This window comes from Alosa sapidissima, chromosome 18, assembly GCF_018492685.1.
Source record: "Alosa sapidissima isolate fAloSap1 chromosome 18, fAloSap1.pri, whole genome shotgun sequence".
In the NCBI taxonomy this organism is placed as follows: Eukaryota; Metazoa; Chordata; class Actinopteri; order Clupeiformes; family Clupeidae; genus Alosa; species Alosa sapidissima.
Genome location: NC_055974.1, coordinates 22,834,059 through 22,858,307, shown reverse-complemented (window position 1 = coordinate 22,858,307; position 24,249 = coordinate 22,834,059). Strand labels below are relative to the sequence as shown.

The following is a 24,249-nucleotide window of genomic DNA, read 5'->3' as shown; positions in this document are numbered from 1 at the left end:
CTCCGCTTCCGCTCTTGCCCACACTACGTCCAGGTCTCCAGTCCCTCTCAGAGTGAGAGTCTGGGATAGAGGCCTGGAAATTGGGCGGCTTCGTTTTTGGCCTTCTGGCTTCGTTTTTGCGGCCTTCTGGCCGTGGCTTGATATTGTTTTGAATGTTAATTTTTGCCTAGTTTAATTATAATAAATTATTGATTATTTTCACATTAATCCACCGTTGTCTGCCGTGTTTTGCCCTTGCTTTATTTAGCTTTGTTATAGTTCCCTGACCCTAGCAGGGGGCATAACACGTCACAGCTAGGCTTCGCATTTAAACTTCGGATCTACACATTAATTCACATCAATACGAAAATAGAAACACTTTGACATCTGCATGTAAGCATCGCAAGTAGGCTATATACCACACAAAGACATAAATAATTGTAATTATTTAAGATTAGATTGTTGCACTGTCAAGTTCTCAGGGGATTTTCTACTTCACTTCTGCCCAAACTTGAAAAAGGCCTTGGTCATCAACAGGGTTACATCAGTTGGAATCAACTCACACGTCTTCTTCTTTAATCTTTCTTCTTTGTTTTATTTAGTTAGCTTCTCATGTTCAATTATGACTTGTTATTAGTTAGATTTTTAAGTCAGTATACATCAGATTATGTCAGACTATGTCAGGTTGAAAACCTTTACAAGAAAAGAGAAAACAAAACACAAAATACAGCAATTACTAAAAACTGCCTACCTTCAAATATACAAACAAATATAAAGTTCTCCTTAACCTTACATTCATTTAACTATGCAACACTACTACAAAAGCAGTCACTACGTGGTTTTACTCCCATGCTACTACTATCATGCTATTACATGAGCTAACATGAGCACAAGGCAGTTAGAAATTAGCTACATTAACTTTAGCACTCTTACCAACAAAATTTGCATTTAACATTACACTACTGAAATATATTAACATCAAACCATCATCCTACCAGTAGCATACCTGGAAATGCCCAGCAAGTTAAGTCTTTCCACACTTCACTATCATTAACAACAGTTCAACATGTGCTTCTCAGCTCAACTTCACAGCTTCTCACTACATGTGCTTGAAGATAACTCTGCACTGCCTCCTTTCTGGCATGAGAACTGTAAAGTCTTTACTTCCCTCTTCAAAATAAAAGTCTCTTTTTTTTTTCTTTCTCAAAACAAAGGTCCCTTTCCACTTGGGATCCAACAGCACATGCACCGTGCAATAATGTTTTGCGGTGTCACTTAAGAACACGTTTGAAGATAAGAAAGAAGTATTATGGCTAAAGCTTGTGACAGTATGCAGATTACTATGCTGATGGAAAGCCTCCTAAATGCTAACTGCCTGATAAAAAAAGTTCAGATGAAACGAAACGTTCATAGGAAAAGTGTGTGTGAAAACATATGAATGATTATTGGAAATGTGGCATGAGTTCCGTTTTGGCATTTATTTTTTTATTTTTTTTCGCACATCAGACATTTCACATGTTTTCAACCATCTATTAGTCTTGGCTTGGCCATTCAACAGGTGCTAAATCTAATCTGTCAGGGATGTGAATGGCTTTCAGCCCCCTGACCCAAAAACATATCCGAAAAAAAGATCACTTCAATTCCCTATCATTTTTACATTTCCAGTGGTTTCATAGTGATCTTGTCAGTGCATGAAAGACCCGAAGCAGTGTGAGCTTGATACAACTCATTCACAGACTCAGGCTCACATGTCACACACACACACACACACACACACCATGTTCACGTAGAGAGAGATTCTAGAGGAACTCAAACATTAATCTGTCTCATCACTGGGGTCTCTAATCATTACCCTGTCATAGTGTTCATCTCCTCTGCCACCTCATTCAGACCACTGCACATGAATGTGAAACTGATTGCCGTTCCCTCTCTTCCCTCCTCTACCACTTTCTCCTCCTGTCACACTTTGACCAGAACTTGTCATTCCGGCACTCTTATACTCTTATGCATAGTTCGAATTACAGGGGGTACTGGGGGGTACTATACCCCCCAATGAAGACCCAGTACCCCCCAAAGAGACAGAAATATCAGTTTTTGGGGGGTCAGATAATTGTTCTGATATTGTGAAAAAATATCATTACAGTTACAATACAAGTCAACTCCTATTTTCACCATAGGAACATTTTAATGTAAAGCGATTTCAGACAGTGGACCGTACCATTTTTAACCACCGTGGCGCTAGAAGCAACTGAGATAGAGAACGACTTTAACTTCACAAGCAAGTGTCAACATTGAATGACAAAACGCTAGGTAAATTCCTCCAGTAGGCTAAATTCGGTTTGCTGCTGACGTGCATGGGTAAATGTAAGTTGCTAGCTGACGTCTAGCTTGTTGAAAATGTGTTATTTTACAACCTTCATTTATAAACGTGTTTTGTTTTTTCATAGCTCATGTCACGTCTTCATACATTGAATTACTGGCTATTTACCTGCTACTTACCCACTGAGGCTAGTAAAGTGGACCTTGGTTAGTTACCAAGGTTAGTTAGCAAAATAGGCTAATTCTCTATTTAAATCAAGCTTTACATTGTGGTGAGGTAAAATCGATTGTCATTTCTAAGGAGATGAACTCCATAGCCTATGATTATTCTAATTTTATCTTGAATAAATGATTGTGCCCTTTTGAAATTAGTTTGGCACAGATCCTGTGTTTTTATAGTACCAGTATGCACAAGAGGGTCTGATGTAGCTAAGCCTAGGCTCCATAACATCAGTGAAACCTGTGGAAACAAAAAGACCCAAGTAGCCTAGGCTAAATAGTATGTGCTAGTATTTGAATGTGTTTTTAATTGGTTAATATTGTTTTTACATTCTATTATTTTATATTTTTAGCTCGATAAATGTAGCTTAATCTGAGAACCCTGATACTATCTTAATAAAATTAGGATTTTATTTTATTCAAAGAGACACTATGAGGAGAAGGAAAGGGCACACAGACATCAGGCACTTTTTTGGTGCTAAAAGAAGGAAATATTAACACTAAGATCTACAAACAATTACATTAAAAGTGTAGGTGCAGTTAGGTTTTATACACTGTTCATATGTGTTAAGGAAAGGGGTGCTCAGCAGACAGGAGAGGCACAGGATGAAAGCCGTGAGCAGGCCGCAGGGATACGACATATATATATATATATATATATATATATATATATATATGTTGATATATAAGAACGATGAGATATTCTGTAGCCTAGTACTGATTATCAGTTTGTCGCATACTGTATTTAGACCTTGTGTGAGTTGCACTTGATCATGGTGGGGATTGATATGGTAGGGGACCATGATGGTCATAGAAGAAGTGAAGGAGCAGTACCCCCCAATTATGGGGTCTTTCTATTGATTGATGCAGTAGTAATTATTCCTAAGGTCTCCTCTGCACTGTAGTCTGGATATATATATATATATATATATATATATATAGTGGCGGACCGTCAGGGCCTTCAAAGCCTTCTCTGAAGGCCTAACTATTTTCAAACGAATGAAAAATAATAGTGTCTTTAATAACATTGTACTTTAGCATTTATTATTTGCTTCTGCTTCTCTTTCCCCGATCGTTCTTGGCTACTGATATCCCACCGCTGTCCGATATGTGATTTGATTGGCAGATTGTGTGAACAAATAGTGAGGGGGTGCGATACATTTTTATCCAATCGCACGTCTTCTCTTGTTAAGTCCCGCATCAGGCCTTCACAAGGAATCACTGCGTTTTCGGTACCTAAGCAACCATTAGAAATCATATGTTTGGATTCGGCTTGATTGGTGGCTACATCTGACTGATTAGCCAATCAAATCGACCTGTTATGGCGAGGTAGGCAGGTCTGACTGCAGTTGGGCCTGCAAAGTTCGAAAAGAATACCCGGAACCGTTCATCACAAATTCTGTCTGTTTTATGTGATGAACTTTGTGAGCAACTTCTGTCAGTCAGACAGACAGACATTCACTGGAAAAGTACATGTCACACTGACATGACTATGGTTATAGTTATGAACAGTAAAATGACCGTTTTTGTTTAAAAAATATATATTGATACGCCTTCATTAAGCAAAATAATATAGGCTAATGTAACGTTACAGTGTCAGCTGGACTACATGTTAGCAAGATGCACATAACGTCAGCTAGCTCTGCACGTAGCTGGTAACCTACTGTATGCAGGAATTGGTCAGTTTTGTTTCATGTTTATTTGATAACATAGACTTGTAGTTAGTGATGGCCAAATGAAGCTTTGGTCAACCACTGAACCACAGCAGTGTGAACCTAGCGAAAAGCAAAAAGACCGCCGCCACACATACATTTTTCAACATAAAAGTCCTTAGGAAACCAATTTTTTTGGTTACATATACTGGTTTGGGTAAGGACTTTTATGTTGAAAAATCTACATGTGGCAGCCATATTGGATTTTTTTCATTAGTGTTGCTAGCTTCACACTGCTGTGGTTTAGTGGTTCACCAAAGCTTCATTTGCCCATCACTACTTGTAGTACAGTAGTACTATAGATGCTTGTTATCTGGCCCTTTTCTATATAAAAAAAACTGTTTTTGTGCTGCTTGCATACTGCAGTGTCTGCTTGGTTACTCTACTGTAGGCTAGTCTAGCTTGAAGTTGTGTTGGAGTTGGTCGCTTTGGTGAAGATGTCTGGATCGGCATCTATGTGAAAACTGTCATTTGTCTTTGGTTCCCTGCCCTGCTAGTTTAGTCTGACTTTTTATCTCTCTGAGTTTTGTGGAAATTATTGGTGAAATCAGACCATCAGACATTCTAAAATAGCCAACAAGCAGCAGCATTAGGGCAATACACATAGATATACGGCAATACATCTGGTGACTTATATGTTTAATAGCATGGTGGTGTGCTGTGACATTTTTTTTTTAATCATTTTCTGTTGAGACCTTTTCTCATAGTGTAGGCCTACCGCGAAATAGCCTACGCTTGGCAAACACTGTAGGATAGCCTACTGTAGTTCCACGTTCAGAGCAGCGCGGCACCTAGAACAGTTGCACTGTAACGTTAACGTTAGAGCTACAGCTAAATAGGAGAGCCACAGTAAGCAAGTTTGCTGATGTCAGATTAAACTACTAAATGGTTTGGACACATCATTGTAGACCGGTGGCAGTGCTATATGTGCATGCGAGTCATGAACATAAATTAGGCAACCGATAGCCTAAATATTTCAAAGTAGTCTGCACAAACCCATACTTGAGTACACTTGGTGTTCACTTTCAATATGACATGGACTAAATTGCACGTCTTTACTGGACAGCAGCAGGCAGCAGTTTATAATGTACTTGTGAATATGGGTGGTAAATAAATAGCCTAGCAGCCTACTTTGCTGCTGAGGATGATCTGTTAACCAATAAGCAATCGGAGCATTAATTGTTTGTGTAACGAATATTCTGAAATGTAAAAAAAAAAAATCTCCCTCGTAACGTCCCCCTATTATTATTTTTGTCAAAAAATAGTCATCATTGAAGGCCTAACCACTGAACGCACGGTCCGCCACTGACAGTGAGCTGCCTGCTACAGCGACGCTTGGGGAGCAGTGAGGGGTTAGGTGCCTTGCTCAAGGGCACTTCAGCTGTGGATGTGGGCATGGGAGAGCAGTGCTCAACCACTTCCCCTCCCACATTTTTCCTACTGGGTCGGAGATCGAACTGGCAACCCTTCGGTTACAAGTCCGAAGCCCTAACCAGTAGGCTACGGCTGCCCCCATGTGAATGTTACTTTCGCTTTGGATGTAAGCGTCTGCTAAATGAACAAACATATATCTTAAATCAGGGGTCTCAAACTCAAATGAGCTGGGGGCCAATTCTGCCAACGTCCTCTGATTGGAGGGCCGGCTATTTCTGAAAATGCAATGTTCTTTTTTTCAAATACCACACAAAACTGCAAACAGAAAGTGCACGTGTTTTCATCTAGTTTTAGACACCTGTGCTAGCAACCTTAGCTTATAAATAAAATAATGATAAAATAAATATTAATACAAATTATAAAACAAACAAAAAGCATAAAAACGGGTATGTGTGTGTTTCACACCAAATAAAAATATTTTCCTCTCATAACTTTTTTAAACCTGGCAAACTAGGTGTCAGGGTTAAGAAAGCAACACCATTGGATTTTTATATCAAAATTTCAAAAGGCCATGGCTTAAAAGTGGTCAGAGATAAAGTCCTACTGTAAATGTAAAAATCTTTGAGTATAAACAAAAGTTTATGAAGGGGGTAAATGTACCCATCACTGGATGGCAAGCACCTCAAATTATGCACCTTTCAGTAAATACTGGATGAACATATTTGAGCAGGTTTACTTTCCTTTTTGTCATATTACCCACATAACAAATTAACAGGAAAATACCTAAGATGTATACCAACACCTAAGATGTATGGTTTAGTGATGTATTACTAAACCACAAGGCCTACAATAAAGTATTCTGGTCAAATCAGTTCCTATCGCGGGTAATCTAAGTACCCAGAAGTTCGCATCATATTGCGGGTGACTTTGTAGTTCTTTAGAGCCCTGTTTCTACTAGCCCTGCTGTCTGTACCACGTCCATTACGGACACTTTCATCACGATTACCACTGCAACCTCCAAGCTATGTTGGGCAGAGGGTTAAAATAAGCATGGTATGCTTAGTGGACACCGTCGTACACACAAAGACGCACCTCCATTCACAGACGCACTGTGACTATCACTGTCAATAGACGATCGATCATAATAAGGATATTCTCCTTCAGAATCAGAATAGGTGAATAACATAGCCTACCTAAGACTTCATCACACGTGAACGTTTTTCAACATTAGGTGTAGGCCCATTTCTGCTTCAATTTGTGCAAAACTATGGCCTGCATCGCTTCCGCGTCATTACAAATGCACGTCTTTGTGTTTCTCGCGTGTAATACAAGTATTTCCTGACAACTTTGCGCAGCGATTTTGGGTTTGAATCAAGCTCTGGATGTCTAGCACATAGTGGAGCAGAGTAGGCTACAAATGAGATTTGTCACCGTACTTGGATCTATCGTCTACTTTAATCAGTATCTTTGTTTGTCGCAATTAAACATAGCCTCAAGGGCCGGATTACATTATTATTTTGACATACGTCGCGGGCCGGAATTGGGCCAAACGCGGGCCGGATTTGGCCCGCGGGCCGGGTGTTTGAGACCCCTGTCTTAAATGCTATTGGAATCTAGTCGTGTGTATTTCAGTATTTCTGCCCCATTCGAAGTGATTGTGTTGCTTTGAAAAGAGAGATATATAAACATTTATATGAGTGAATGCCCCCAGTCTTGACGAAGACAAAGGGCTATCATTGTCTGTGTCAACACACACACATGCTTGCATATACACAGACAGTTATCCATCTCCCTGTCTCATGCGCAACTACCATCCTACACAAAAAAAGAGGATACACACACACAAAGTATCTATTCCTGTCCCTGTCTCACACACACCTACTTCCCCTGACAGACACAAAAAACCATGACACACAAACAGACACACAGACAAATCTGTACATGTATGCAAACACACACACACACACACACACACACACACACACACACACACACACACACACATTTAATTGTATCATCCAAGCTGTGTCTGGACCAATCACTGAGTGATAATGAGAAGGTTAGGAGATGACCTTTCCGTGACCCCTCTGAAATGGCCTGATTGATTGACAGGTGGTGAACTGGCGGATTCTGGGACTGGTTTAGCAGTCAGGCAGAATTCCAAAACACTCTCCAGTAACCACGAGAGCAAACACAAACAGTCTGGAGACACAAAAGTGTGTGTGAGATATCTGCCAATCAAACCGATTTTACAAACACAACACAGACCTGAGAGAATGGTTGGTCCCAAACAACACACCAGAGGCAACAATGGCACATTACACAGCACAGATGCATTGGAGTCCTTGTGACTGCTTTGACAAACTGAAATTCACTTTATTGGCTATTCATTTGAACGCAAATGTGCGTACAACATAAAGGCAGATTATGAAAGACAAACACAAGCAACATCAAGAGTCAGACACAGTGTGTGTGATGGAAGAGATGCAGATTAGGTTGAGACTAATAAGACTCCCAGGTGCGTGTGTGTGTGTGTGTGTGGCAGTGTATATATGCAGGGCATATAAACAAATAAGACTCCCAGGTATGTGTATGTATAGTGTGTGTGCGTGCGTGTGTGTGTGTGTATACAATACAATTTATATGCAGGGCACATAAACAATAAGACTCTCAAGTGTGTGTGTGTGTGTGTGTGTTTTTGTGTGTGATAGTGTATGTATGTATAAGCAGGAAAATAAACTATAGGAATGCAGTGTTTGTCAGCCCATGCAATGAGACCATAGATCATGCAAATGGAGAGAGAGGCCTATTCATCTGTAGCAACAATAGGCAGGGCTGCTTATAGGGAGAGGCACTCTAAACTCTTGTGTGTGTGTGTGTGTGTGGGTATGTCTGTGTGTGCGCATGTGTGTTTAATGTAAACAATGTGCGTGTGTGTGTGTTTATGTGAGTGTGTGTGTGTGTGTGTGTGTGTGTGTGTTGAAAGTAAACAGTGTGTGTGTGTGTGTGCACGCGCGTGTGTGTGTGTGTGCGTGTGTGTGTGTGTGCGTGTGTGTGTGTGTGCGTGTGTGTGTATGTCTGTGTGTGTGTGTGTGTGTGTGTGTGTGCTTGTGTGTGTGTGTGTGTGTGTGTGTGTGTGTGTGTGTGTGTGTGTGTGCATATTTCTCTGCATTCATACCATGACATGGACAGGAGTCATGCAAGAGACAGAGTTGCAGAAACCGAAAAGAAAACCATAGATGTTTAAGAGATGGACATATCCACACACTAGTGCCCCTTTCAGTTGTTTATTTCGAAGGTGTTCTGATGTTATTCTAAATAAACAAGTAAAAGGGGAGCTAGTGTGCGGATATTCCTTGATATTTTCTACGGCGATACTTTTTTTATCTAGCACCTGTTCTTGGATGTGCGCACGTTATGCTTTTAGAGATGGACATACAATTTAAATGTTAAACAGTGACTAGTCATTGGCAATTCTGCAATCAAGTCTAATTTTCTATAAAAGATTGAAGTGCTCACCCTGATTGTGAAACTACCCACATATCTGGCCCAAGACCAGAGGAAGACCTCTGCATCACACTAATCCAGGTGATGGCAGCACACAGCAAGTGTGAAAAATGTTCTAGAAGTTTCCATGTCTAGCCTGGCAATGAAGATTACTGCCAGCATCTTTGGAAAAGACACCCTGCAGGACAGATTACCCACATCCCACATAAAAAGGTCATTTTGATGGGTGACTATGGGAAATGGAGTCCAAGGGTGGTATTTATTACTTTTTTTTCATCCAAAAAAGAGCAGGACATTGTTCTAGAGACGGGTCATCACCAGGCTTGTGTGTAAAACCACAGTGTTGCCATGACAATGAGAGAATTGCACGTCTCTGGTAAATTGAATTCAAATTGATCTGTACGTCTAGAGGGTAATTGATGAAGCACTGGAATTAAACCTTCATTTGTGGTGGAGGCAATGAAATGAGGTTGTCTGTGGAAGAGCTGGAACACGTTGTAATTTACATGTCGGAATAAAATGAAGTAAAATGCATGGAGATAATTAGGCCTGCCACATTTAAAATGTGAAAATAATAATAGTTTGTTAAAACATAATTTACAAAGTGGGGTGTCATGTCCCCATGTTAAACCCCATCAAGAAGTATTTCTGGATTTCTTTCCTTTTGTTATTAAACCATTAACCTCTGTCAGATGGACAATGTGTCACCACATAAAACAACCAAAAAAAAACATTGAAATCTCAATCAAAAGCATACTAGCTTGAATGCTGCTATTAAGTGCTCACAGCAAAATACAAGGCAACAGGAAAAAAAAAAAACTGTTCATGGGAGCCACTGAAAAAAGCCACTGGGTAGCTAAGCAAAATTATTTAGATACGGGTCAAACCAGCATACAAAGCATTTGTATTGCAGTAAATGCATAGTAGTCTGATTCAGAATTAGTTTGCTACTTTTCTGCTGTCACATACCATGTTGGTTTTCAGAAAAAACAAACAAACAAACCAAACAACAAACAGCTGCTGTATAATGAACTTGTATATTTTTATTTTTTATTTTTCCTTTATTTAATCAGGGGGGTGTTTGAGAAGTCCACATATGGATGGCTGGTGACATGATCTGACAGGCCTAATCACCTGTTCCAGACTGGACTTGTTATTGTTTGTTATTGTCACAAACAAATTAGCACATTCACACAGTTGTGTAGTTCACTGTTAGAGTATCAATATTTTTGACGTCAATATTTTTTCCATTCATTCAGACCAGAACATGGAGTATTTAAACACAAATTGAATGATACAATGCATTCTGGAAACATGAATATAAATGGGTAAACTCTCCCTGGGCGTTTTTCGACCAACCGAGAACTGGCTCTTGAACCGGTTCAGTTTAGAATTCTTTGCACCTTGGTGCTATTTAGCAAACCAGCCCGCATTTCCACCAATTTTGAACAGAACCAAGGATACATTATCAACAAGAGGGTGTTGTGAACATACTGTAACTGAACTGTAAAATGACACATCCACTTAGATTCAGAGGGGAAAATGATGTTTGTTTCAAAATTCTGAACCAGAACGGAACCAGTTCTCTGCTGGTGAAAAAGGGCAAAATGTGGAACCAGAGATGGCTCAAAAGAAACTTTGGTGGAACTCATAACTCACCGCACCAATCCTCATGGGGAAGGTCATCTGCTCGCTCCACGCGTAACAGAGCGAGTGCGGCAGGTAGAGCACAAAGTAGATGAGGCCCCCACAGGCGGCTGCCAGATTCGCCCGACTGAAAAACACACTGATGAGGAAGCTCTGCATGATGGTGGCCAGGCAGAAGACCAACAGGAAGACGAAGATCACTGACGGGTCGCTATACCTCAGCACATTCCCATACTGGCTCAGAAAACAGGAAGTTATACAGGTCAAAGTTGATTTTTGTGATAAAGGAAATGTGTTAACCAAGAATATCTATACGGTCTTTTTAAGGAGAGGCTTTTCTAGACTATCTATAAAAGCATCTAAAAGGAGAGGCTTGTAGAAATAAAAACAGGTTCTACATAGATGTTTTGATCACAGGTTTCGCACAGTGAAAAACTCAGTTACACTTCACTTGTAGAGTCCCCTTTAGACCATCTACAGAAGCTCAGATTATCAACGTACCACTAACACACTGTTAAAAGGTATGGTTATGGTAAGGGTAGGGGATGAGTTTGGTTAATGTGGTTTCACATACCTAACTTGAATCTCAACATAGGTGGATTATCCAAGTAAAGTGTTTCTGAGAACTCACACTACAAAACACTACACATATTGTTTATAAGGATCAAAATGGCACAGAGGTAAAGTTATAATCAATATAGATTTTCCATACAACATGTTACAGTAAAGCTTCAACAAGCCTCTGTGCCACATTGATTAAGGTTTGCTTGACACAGGCAGGCAGGCAGGCAGACAGACAGACAGACAGACATGTCTAGATAGATAGATAGATAGATAGATAGATAGATGATGTAGGATGCACCACATGACAGGACCATGAGTTCTTGGCGATGGCATAAGTGAAATGCATTGTGAGTCTCAAGGGGAGATACCAGGAAGTGAGTTTAATTACCTTGCACTTAAACATGTGCATGGAGAGCTTATTATCTAAGATAGCCTGGTTCCTGAGGCGTTCTTAAACTCATGACTCATCCCCTTGTCGATCACTCTGCATTTCTTTACTGCTGTTTAGACATTCACTGAGGCATAGGAGGGACTCGAATCTTTTCTGTCGACTGGCTCTATGTTTTTTTTTTTTTTACTTCTTCTGCTCAGGAGAACCGTTTTGTCTCCAGGATGACAAATTTAAGTGACTCATCCCAGGTTCTGCCAACACTGGGCACCAGATGTTCATCTCCTCTCGTTTTCCAAGACTTGCCCCTCCTGCAGAGTTCATTTCAAACAGAAACATGTGCATGAATAACTTCACACTGCTGCCATTTTTGCATTATCCTTTACTGCTCAAAATGGATGATGCCATCAGTTTTTCCTGTTTTGAAGGAAACCTGCAAGGCGAGAGAGTATCAATTTCCTTCCTAAAACTTTTTGAATAAAGTCCTTTTACTTCACTACTTTCAGTGAATGTTCCTCAGTGAAGTGAATAACTCATGTCTGTCGCTACGAGTTCATGAAGTGAACTGCTGCAATAATTCAGTGAATCATTTTATTCAGTTACATGAATCAGTGAATGAATATAAATTATATAAATTGATTATATATGGATCACTAAAATGATTCAGTGAATCATTTAAGTTCAGCAATACGTATGAATCACTAAACTGACTCAGTGCAGTGACATGAGTCAGTGTTTCTGAATCACCACTTGTGAATCGTTGTGAATCAGTGTTTGGGAATCACCTTGAGGATGAGGGTGAGGAGCAGGGCGCTGATGCTGAGCGGCACAAGGATGCTGATGAACCAGCTCAGGCAGTAGGTGACGCCCTGCAGACCCATCATCCTCACTGTCTCCTTCAGACGCGCCTCCTTCTCTTGCACCATGGCCTTGACAAACATGGCCACCGAGTAGATCCATGCCAGGGTTAAATAGAGAGGCAGGGAACGTGCCAGTGAACGCAAGAACCTGTGTGTAAGGGAAGGGGGGGGGTTGGGGGGGGGTGGCACAGGAGGGGTCACCACCAGGGTCAAGAAGACAACAGGACACAGCTGACCAATGGACAGGGAGATGGGCCAAAACTGGCACAGAGCGGGTCAATCTGTGCCAGGTCTGGGATGGATCGCTGCGTATGACACCCTCCGTCAGAACCCACTGCTTAATGTACCCTAGCATAGGTGCAGCACACAGAACAACACTGACATCAGAACCCACAGCTCAATGTACCCGTAGCACACAGAACAACACTGACATCAGAACCCACAGCTCAATGTACCTGTAGCACACAGAACAACGCTGACATCAGAACCCACTGCTCAATGTACTCTAGCATAGGTGTACAGAACAATACTGACAAATCTGACATCTGTGGACCTCAACTGGGACCAATCTCCATTAGTAACAAGTGTCACAACATACTGTCACTTGACCTTCATTTAAAGACCACATACTATTCTTGTAGATTTCAAAAACCTGCAAATTCACATAAACATGAACTCCTTTGTGCTTATTTAGTAGTTGTGCCGTCTATTTGCATGTCTAAACTGTTGATGTCTTCTCAACGGTTTGCAGTTCAGTCCAAGGATGCTGCTATGGTATAAACAAGCCCTAGGAAGGGAGCTCATGCTTCTTTTCCACCTAATAGTGTTTTCTATGTGTGTACGTTTCTCTACCATTGGACTGATGAGTAATCCGTAAAGTAGGAGAGAGGCCGCACTATGCATACATACTTTTATTTGCAAATAAAAGTATGTATGCATAGTATAGTGTGGCCTCTCTTCTACTTTACGGATTCTAACTATTCAGGCCAGCACAGTTTAGAAGTATACGCATTGAGTGAAACCTGCTCCTATCCCATACCTGTCAACACTCCCGGGTTTCTCCCGTATTTCAAGGTCATCTCCCGGCACCCTCCCGTTTTGTTATTTCTCCCGGAAAACTCCCGTAATTTGCATGGCCATCAAATTTCATTTTAAAATCATTGATCCATTCAGGTTGCCAGATTGTGTATGAAATACACCATACACATACACGATCACTTAGTTTCAATTTTAACCGTTTTGTCATAGGCTAAAACCTTGCAACCCAAAACCCAAATAAGGAAGCGGGTGCCGACTGCGCAGCCTGAGTCTCGTCGTAAGCAAGTGGGCTAGTTGAATGGCCTACTCCAGAACTAGCTGTTGGAAATTGTTGGGAATTTAATTGATTAACACATCACATAAACTATTATTAAGTGTTGTTGAGACACTGAACTTGTGCCCTCGGAACCAAATCTGACAGCAAGCAGCTTTGGAGTTTAGGAAGTATAGGCTGCAGGCAGGCAGCTGGTGGATACATAACTGGCATGCGTAAGGTAATGGTAAGGTAAAAGCAACGACCGAAATGCAGTGTTAAAACACTGAATGTGTATGAAACGTATTAAATATGCAAACACAGATCCAGTATAAACCCCCCCCCCCCCCGAAAAAAAATCTCCCGTTTTTGGAAAGCTAAATGTTGACAGGTATGTTCTATCCTCACTTACTGATATGTGTTAAAAATGCAATGTGCATATTTATCTTTTCAAGTAACCTGCCAAACCTCCAAACCTCCAGCCCTTTCTTTTTAGGTTGCGTGCTACAGCACCACGTCAAGCTCTGGATAGTGGGAGTAATTCCTGAATTAAAAAGTCATCTAGAGAGGCACAGTAGCAAATTGTTGGCAAGTTTCAGATTGGGCACACACACACACACACACACACACACACACACACACACGTACGTACACACCAAAGGGCTGGATAACGAGGCAGGGATCTTCCTCTGCGGACCACTGTTTGTTTACAACAGTTTCTGCTTTGGGCTGGTGCCTTGACTACCCCGGACTAATCTTCCATGTGTGCTTATTATATACATAATGGAGGTGGGGGAGAACTGAGCTCTGCTGAAGCCAGTGCAGCTGAATTGCAGTACACTATTTATCATTTGTAGAGAGGCAGAACACATCCACAGTTAAGTTTGAAAATACTTTGAGGCTTTGAAATTTCATCATGGCATCATGGCATAATGGACATAAACTTCAAAACAAACAAAGGGGAATGGGGAGTGATATGACTTGAACCTGTTTAAACCTGTATCTAGGTAATCAATACACAGTCAACAAGCTGGTCATTAAAGCAGACAGCAGAGACTACATTTCATCGATTTCATCATAGTAAACAGTTTCTAACTTTGGGTGTCAAATACATTTTCAGTAACCACTGTGTTTGAATAGGCTACACATGAAAACATCCACATCACCTCTTCACCAAAACATCCACTATCACCTCATTAAAAGGAGAATATCTGTGTTCAAGTAAGTTGTTTTTTAAATAATATGTTTACATAGAAACTTAGAGCAACACCATGTTTTTTTTTATCATAAACTAATGGCTTCATAGTCTCTTTAATGATTAACATAAGGGAGAGTGGTGTCTCTTCATTACCACGGTATGTCCAGAATGCCTGTTATTACTCTATGTAACTATGGTATTCCATACTGAACATGTGGCCCTTTTCGTCACATATAGACCCTAAAATAGAACAATAAAAACAAAAACAATGCTTGAACATTCTACTTCCTCTGCATTAAGATAACATATGGAATGTTAAAACGGAAGCCTTGTGGGGCCAACTATGATGCTGATAATGGAACTCTCTTGAAAGGGTCTATATCAATGCACCGGGTACTACTTGGGCGTACAGCAAGTTAAAAAAATACCCTGTGCTTTAAAAACTGACAACAACAAATATACCAATTCATACATTGTGTTGTTTTCAACAAAACGTTTACACACAAATAAGTAGGCTTAATACCACCACATTGGCACAGGCCGAGGCCTAGGACGTCATCAGAGCAAAGAAGTGTAAATCACATTTAAAATCTGTGTAAAGCCTCAAAGTGCCAGGTCCAAAAACCCAAATAAAACCGATTGAGAGACACAAATGAATCAATAATATGTCCTGGCTGTCATCTCTTGGCTGGAAATAAATGCAGATTGCATCTGCGAAAGCAGGTGGGAAAGCCACTGCTGCTCCTGCTGCTGCTGCCGCCACAACTGCTTCACCGGCATCCATATGCCACGTTGGCCATAATTATCACAGCTTTCCAACGCTTATTAATGTGCCAAAGAGCTGCGTGCAATCATCGTTTAGGAATGCGCTCGTGAATAGAACACGCAAGTGCTCAGCGTCAAACCTCCTCCTCATCGGCCTCCTCCAATGCTGAGGCACCCCCGGCTAACTCAATTTAGCATTATTAATGTTTACAAATTGTTGATCGCCGGCCAGCGCATTAGGCCGGTGGGGGAAGTAACATTTTGCCCCAGCTGTTAAAATGTAAATTTTATTTACAGGGGAGATTTTTTCCAATTAGGCCGCGGGAAATGGATTAAGTCCGCCCTAATGAGAAACCACTTCTTTCCATTTCGTTTGGCTGCCGGCTCTTTATTTGTTTAAATGATGCTTGCTTTTTTTTAAAGCAGGACATCCTCGCCCATAGCTGTCAGTCCAAAAGAGAAAGAAGAACAATGTTGGGTTGGTGGCAAATGAAATGGAGCTGAAAGGTCAATTGGCCACAACAAAGTCTAAGCCCTTCTGATGGAAGAGTGACAGTAGAAAACAATAAATGATCTTAATATTTTGGATGGCCCACAACACAACACATCCGTCTCATCCTTAAGGTTAAGGCTGTGATTGATAAGACTCTGAGGGGCTTACGACTAAAAATGAGGTGTCAGAGACATGACGATGGAATCTTCAAATGAAGCATGGGGATCAAATATGGGAGAGGGTTATTTATACAGACTTTTTTTTTAAAATATTCTAAATCCACTAAAATCAGTGGGCTATGGTGAACTCAAGGACTTCAAAATGAAGGACAGCAAATTATTGCCTGTCGCAAGCGGAAGAAGTAACCTACGCTTCACGAAAGGTCACTGGTCTTCGGTCTTCCATGAGTGAATGAGTCAGAGAGAGAAAATGTTAACAGAGGACAAAGAGAAAGAAAAGAAAATGAAAAGAGTGTCACTCATACAAAGTTCATACACAAACAAAAAAAGGACTGTTAGGATGCAAATAGTTACATCATAAGCACCACTTTGCACAAATGCTGTAATCGGAGATTGATTTTTTTTTTTTCCGGCGAGAGCGTGAGCAGATGGAACCATAATCAATTAGCATAATCACCCACTTTTTCTGAAATCAAAGTTCACCCAGTTCACGCTTGACACAATTCATTTCAGAGATTAATTCTGCAATCACTATTCCGGCTCATCCAAAAAGTACAACAGAACCCATCACATCACCAACATTTTTTGTTTGTTTTGTTTCAAAATTAAAGGGAATGCTGAGCTCACTCTGCACAAAACAGCAGACGGTTTCTAAAAAAAAGTAGTAAATAAAGTAAGTAAATAACAAATATGTGGCCATCAACTATCTCTCATCAAAGAAAGAAAAAGGCTGCATTTTACTTCAAGGTCCCATTACGTTCCTCCATTAGCTAAATGCAATACTTAAGCTTAGTGAAGCAATAATTTAAATTCAGAGCTGATCATTGCTAATGTTAATGGTTTGTTAATTTTAATGACCTGAATAAAGTTAGGAGAACCAAAATGAACCTTAAAAGAATCCAGCATAATGTATTGATGTTAAACAAGCCATGCACCTCAGTATTTAACAGTAATTAACCCTGAGGATCATGTATTTTCTCACACATGTATTTTTTCTTGACACATTGGTAAATGGGACCTTAAAGGATATGAACCTAAATGTAACTTAAATGGGTTACACTTTACTTGACAGTATCGACATAAGAGTGACATGACAGTGTCATGAACATGTCATAAACAAGTCATAAACGTTTATGACATAACGCTTCTGTTATTAAGTGACATTCGTTTTTTGTCATAACAATTTAGGGTTAGGATTATAGGTTTAAGGTTAGGGTTAGGGTTAGGATTAGGGTTAGAGGTTAGGATTGGGGTTAAGATTCATGTGTCATGACAGTGTCATGTCACTCTTATGTCGATACTGTCAAGTAAAGTGTTACCCTTAAATGCAACCAATCGCAATAACAGCTCTGCCAAATAACATTCTACTGTTAAACCTGTTGGTGATGCTTTGAGATCTGGGCTCTTAACCACTGACCAGCTGATTTCCACCCAAATAAGCCCCAAATGTGGACCAGAACTGGCCCACAGAACCCAGTCAGGTGATTGCTTTCTGGGTTCGACGGTTGCAATCGACGGTTCGACGGTCAGGCCGGCCGACTGACCTTGACCATGACACTGATAAGCGCGCAGGGCACGGTCAGCAGCACCATGTTCTCGATGAACGAGGCGAACCAGAGGGCGCCGTTGCGGGCGCCCACAACACGCAGGACCTCCTTCAGGCGGTTCTCCTTCTCCAGCACCAGGGACTTGATGATCTGGCACACTGTGTACATGAAGGCCAGCACCAGAAACATGGGCAGCATGACCCCGATGCTGGACATGAAGCTGGGGATGGTGGAGGAGGGAGAGAGAGAGAGAGAGAGAGAGAGAGAGAGAGAGAGAGAGAGAGAGAGAGAGAGAGGCGTTGAGATGGAGGAGGAGATGAATGGGTGGGTGGATGAAAGGATGGATATAGATGCATAGATGGCTTGATGCATGGATAGATGGGTGGATGGATGGATGGATGGATAAATTCATGAGGAGATAGATGGATAGATAGACAGGTGGATGAGGAGGATGGGTAGATGAAAGGATGGATGTTTAGATGGATAGATGGATGGGTGTGTGTGTGTGTGTGTGTGTGTGTGTGTGTGTATAGTAGATGCAGTGTTTCCATATGAGTCAATGGTGTAATTCATCACTCCTAAGATCATCCTGTTATGAGAACAGATTGTTTGATGCATGGGTGAGTATAAACATGCCACACAGTTATTGCATAAATATATGCATACATTACATGAAAACACTTTAGAGAGTTGCCGCAGAGCTTTGTTTCGTAAAGAAAACCTTTGCTCTGTTAACAGAAACCCTCTTCTTTAATCTGCTTTCCAATGTTGTCATGTGCATATCATGTGAGATAACACTATAGCATATGTATCTATTTGCACACAATGCTATATAATAACTTAAAAAAACGGCTTCAAACTCTGGTCATGCACTGACTTGTAATAGGCAGAGTGGCGTCTCTGTCGTTTATGATATGCTCCTAGAACACCTGGTATTGTGCTATGTAACACATTCCATGCAGGAACATGACCTGCTTGTCAAATTTGTAAGGGACGGTCCTCAACCACGGTCGAGGTTGTAAAACGGCCCCGACGCGAAGCGGAGGGCCGTTTAAACCTCGCAGTGCATTAACTTCTGTGAACAGACCACCGTGGAGTCCATTATCCCGCTTATTCCACTGTTGCCACTTGCGTTGTGTTCATTTCCTGTTACAATTTAAACGTTTTAATAGCTAAAACTGTCTTGTTTGTAGAACTAATTTCTTCCGACACATATCAACTAATTTCTCAACTCACAGGACAAACTGCCGTTACTAGTTCTAAATGGATGGTTGCTACAGCCAAAGGCCAGTCGTTAGTTCTATCTCTCCCGTTGTCAAGCGGGCGTATCCCAAGATTCTGATGAACTTTAGCTTTGAAACATCGCTTTTACTTAGCCTGCTGTCATCCATCTAGCTAAAAGCCACCTCCGTCATATGCAACAATGTTGCCATGTTCTGAATGTCTGCATTTTACAGCTCGGATGCAACGTGACAGTTCATTTAAACTTCACAACGAGTTCGGCGAATTAATATACAAGTGTGATACGGCCAAAAAATGGATCTACTTCATAGGTGTGCAGATAACATACGGTTAATGGTCGTTCTAAATTACGTAGGACAATGGGAAATTCAACCAAGCAGTGGAATAATCACACATACGCACTTAAAACAAATGTGTTAACTGTGTTATCCCTATCTGGACACAGAGATGTGTTAAAAACAAGAGCAAGGGTACTACACTCTTAAAGCGAATATGTTGAAAACAACACAACTTGCGTCCAGATATCCAGATTGTTTCCAACACATTACTTTTGTTATTCGTTACACAGTATGTGTTGAAAAATAACACAACTTGCTTTGAAAATAACATAACTTGTTGTTGAAAACAACAACACAACTTGCATTGTTTTTAGCACATCTTTGTGTCCAGATCGGGACAACACATTTTGTGTTGTTTCCAACACATTCGTTTTAAGAGTGGAGCTCACTGATTCATCTCTGCTGTGAATACATTACCAAATTTGATCCTTTGACTGACTGCTGTAATACAAAAAAAAAAAGAATATATTGACGTGGCAAATGCCAGTTTATGAAAACTGATGGCCCCTGGAGTCTGGACAATGTAGGCTCGATAGAGTATTTGTAATCAAAGCTTGGCCCCACAGGATTTTATGGATTTAGCGGCAAGGTTATTGGAAACCTTTGCGTATTTGAGTAAACCCTTGGAGACGGCGCCTTGTCTTCGCCTGGCTCATTTATTACAGCACGTCACAGGCCGAGGAAGACACATGATGACCGGTTGTTACCAAACAAAAGGACTATATTAAACACACTTCATAAGGCCACCAAAATGTCATGTCAATATCTTACTGGCAAGACTGGGATACAAAGTGCTGCGCACACTTTATTATCCAGCATCCTCCAATACATCAAACTCTCTCAATGCTTGACAACGTATAGATTTCATGTATCAATAATGTGTGCACAGCGCAAATACAAATCCAACTATAGCCTATATAAAGCCTATACAACCTGGGGTAACTTTGTTTCTTTAGGTGTTTTTTTAGTGTTTGGTCATGTTTCTAAATAATCTGTTCTGTTCCCTTTCGTTGGGCTTCATGATCATGAGAGCTGTACACTGTGTTCTGCTGGGTGAGCATGATATATCCCATCTGAGTTGTTACAGTAAATGCTAAAAAAAAATGCTCTTTGAGGAATTCTTAATCAACATGAAAGTGTTTCTTTTCTTCTTTTTTTCTTGAGGAGTCATCCCTCCATCCTACCTACTGGCCCATTTTGCATTTTGCTTGGGTGGATGGAAGCAGAAAAGGACAAAAACTAATTAAAAAAAGAAATAAGAGGTGGTGTTCATGGGGGTGTTACAGAAGCCCAGAATTTGTTCGGGGGAATTGACATTTTGGCAAATCGTGATGGGCAGAGTGCCCACTCTACCCGTTTCTATGACAACATCATGACAGGCGAGCGGAGAGAGTTGTCTTAAGGGGGAGAGAGAGCGGGGAGGACCGATGGGGGGTTGGTCACTGAATCACAATTGCCCACATGTTTTATTAATTTAGATTTTTGTTTTGTCATAGTCCCCTTTGTTCTTTATTTTTCTCTCTCTGGTTTCCGGGCGAGCCTCTCACTTTGTAATGATTTAGCGGAGCTGACAAAGCTTGTAATGGTGACATCCGGAGAGAGATGGAAGCCGCACCTCACACCTCCCCTGGGAGGACAAAAAGCACTTTTAAAGTCAATATAACATGGCTGGCCCCACACCTCATATTAATTGCAGATTACTATGCAATCCAGTGGGGCCGAGCCGAGCCCATTTACCCGATGAGAAGAGTCTTATATACAGTAGGCCCCTCGCCTGCCCTCCTGTTGTTATCAGCCTACGTCAGTGGGACGATGCACCACAACATTGTGTTACACTTGTTCTGCTTTTTTGCCCTTTTTGCTTTCTTACTCTCCAACTAACTTTTCTTCAATTTGTATTCAACTTTGTTTCAATTTACACGTATTTCCGTCTGGTTTTTATCCATTTTTTCATGGTTCCTTTTTTTCTCTTCTTTTTTTAAAAAACTTTTTGAACTGTTTCTGTGAGCACTTCTTTCTCTTCCTTTTAGCACCTCTTTATTTCTTTTCATTGACACCTCCACTGTGCTGTTTATTTGTTTGTTTGTTTGTTGTTCTCCTGTGGATCTCTTGCCACTCGCCGAGCAGGCACCTCACACTGACTGAAGACTTCCAACATATCATTCGCTTTAACATAGCAGCATCTACCGCTGGGATAACACACACACATACAATTTCCTGCACAGATTCCTTCTGAAAACCTGACATTTAGGATGTCTATTCACTTGAAATCACAGACGAAATAATCTGAAATAATTTATGGTTATCTCATTTTTTGTCTCTCAAAAACCACACAAAAATCTATGTACATAGATTCACAATGTCAAGAAGCCATGTGAGGAGATGAAAGCACAGCTTTTTATACAGGGCTCTCAGAATTATTAAATGGTGTATTTTTTTTCTAAAAGCACGAGAACTAAATAGCAGAAATTAGTTCCGCATAAAAGCTCAGGCGGAAAGCAGCATTGGAAATCAATGCCAATTCTGGTGAGGCCTTCCAAAAACTCTCCTGAGCATCTTTATACAGTTCAGCTTAAGAGGAATCGGCACACGCATTGGAGACGGGTCCAAGGGGGCCCTAATAGAACTAAGTGGCTCTGCTCACAACAAAACATTCCAGTTTGGAGGATTTTCTGGGCACCAAAGTCTGAACTATTATGTGGTACTGAAAGACGGCCCCGACATACAGTGTAGTGGATTGTTGACAAGTACATGTTGACGCAATGGTGACAGACATAGCGACATTACATCAGGTGATATCAAAGGTTAGGCTATTAGGCCAGAGGTCAAGTTGATGAGTGTTGCTTCCTTAATAAGATGGTAGGGACACTTCTTTCTCTGGGTTGGGTTATGAAACAGGTTACGTCATTTTACCCTTTTTCTTCCTTTCACAGATATCGTTCTGTGCCTGTCTCGTCTGTTTATTTAAAACATGTTTGTTTTTCATGTTTGGCACCAGCATTGCTGTTTTGCTTTCAGTCATTCATCCTCCATCAATCAACCCCTCTCTCCTCAGTTCCATGTGCTAGTCATTGGCCTCCTCTCCCTCTTGCGCACAGCAGGACTCATTTTTGGTCACTGGGATGTTATTTTGGTGTTTGTTTACCTCTCTGTCTGTCTCTCTGGTACCCCCCCCCCCCCCCCCCTATTTTTTTTCTCAGCCTAAAAAAGGCCCTTTACTCTTTTTCCCTCATCCTCTCTCATTCATCCTTTTTTACTACCTCCCTCTCTACCTCTATTTTAGTTTCTCTCTCTCGCTCTCTCTCCATCACTCATACAGTTATTTACATCCTCATGCCCTCCCCTGTTTCCTCTCCCTTCCTTCACCATCAACTCATTCATCTCTCTCTCTCTCTCTCTCTCTCTCTCTCTCTGCCCCCCCCCCCTCCCCTGCCTGTGTCCATGTTTCCTCTCCACGGTCTGTCTCTCTATCCTGGCATCAGCCCCGGCTCTGTGACTGCAAGGTCACTGGGGTTCACTTGGGAGCACTTGGCAGTGAGGGCCTTTCGCTCCTGGGGATGCAGGGGCACATATCCCCTTTCTTAGTTAGGGACCTCTCTGCTCCAGACAGGAAGCCAAAAGAAACCAACAGAGAGGATCTCTTTTCAGGTCCAAGTGGGGACTTTGACGATAGAAAACACAAAAAAGGAAAACCAACTGTAATGTGATCCTGCCCTCTGATCGTAGGGGGGAAACAAATTGATTCGGTAAGATATTTTGGCACCTGGACTGGCTGTGGTGGGATTTTCTGACTCCTGGTGTTGTGAGCGATTAAGACTGCATACCTACAGGGACGGCAATTCATCCTCGGCAGCATTATACAGAATTCATCATAACTGATTATTTTCCTGTTTATTTCAGTTAGACTGGATTACAGGGTATAGGGAGTTATCGACTTCACCATCTGTGATAAGTCAAAGATTCCAGACTTTAAGATTTCAAATTGGTTGAAAAAAATAATGCACAGATATCTACACCTGCTCAGCATCTGCGTTTATTCACAACAGCGGGATACACTGTTGCTGGTATAAACCATGTGAGCACAGTATATTAAGATACATATAGCAACACAATTTACTGACTTTTGACATTGTGGCCAATTAAGATGTTATCCCAACAGGTATACGTAATGCACTCCCCATCACCATCATTAGACTGAATACTTCATTATCATGAAATATTTACTCATAAAAAAGGATTTTTTTATTATCATTAGCATTCAATTTGTGATGAGATAAAGGTTCTACACCTCAAGATTCAGACATCACTTAATCACTAAAATCTAAATCTTTGGACCATCTGGGGCATTAAAAACAAAGAGGACCCAAATTTAAATTGCGGGCAAAATGTCACTCAATGTCTCAAGAGTCTCATGCTTACAGTAAACTAAAGCGGTTGTGTAGCATGTAGGTGCGATGGACTGACTCCACCGATATTTGTGATAGGATGTTGTTAGGATTTTGCTGATTGTGTTAAATACTTGAATACATTTTGCCTCGTTATTACTGACGTTGTTACGGAGCCCCTAAGGGGACATGAGAAAAAAAAATCTAAAGTTTAGTTTCATGTGCTCACGTGAAACTTTCAT

The 24,249-nt window shown here is 41.0% G+C and overlaps 1 protein-coding gene and 1 long non-coding RNA gene across 2 annotated transcripts in view; one reads left to right on the top strand and one right to left on the bottom strand.

The window, feature by feature from the left end:
- Positions 1-18,291, top strand: LOC121689714. The gene is made up of 3 exons (XR_006024852.1): positions 1-287; positions 8,555-8,575; positions 18,278-18,291. It is a non-coding gene; the product is annotated as an uncharacterized LOC121689714 (long non-coding RNA).
- Positions 1-24,249, bottom strand: part of LOC121689698 (phospholipid-transporting ATPase ABCA1) — a 219,180-nt gene that overhangs the window by 101,906 nt on the left and 93,025 nt on the right. Inside the window, exons 17-18 of the mRNA XM_042069737.1 lie at positions 18,040-18,262; positions 10,770-10,991 (exon numbers count right to left, since the gene is read on the bottom strand). Coding sequence (XP_041925671.1) covers positions 10,770-10,991; positions 18,040-18,262 — 445 coding nt within the window. The remainder of the gene's footprint in view (positions 1-10,769; positions 10,992-18,039; positions 18,263-24,249) is intronic.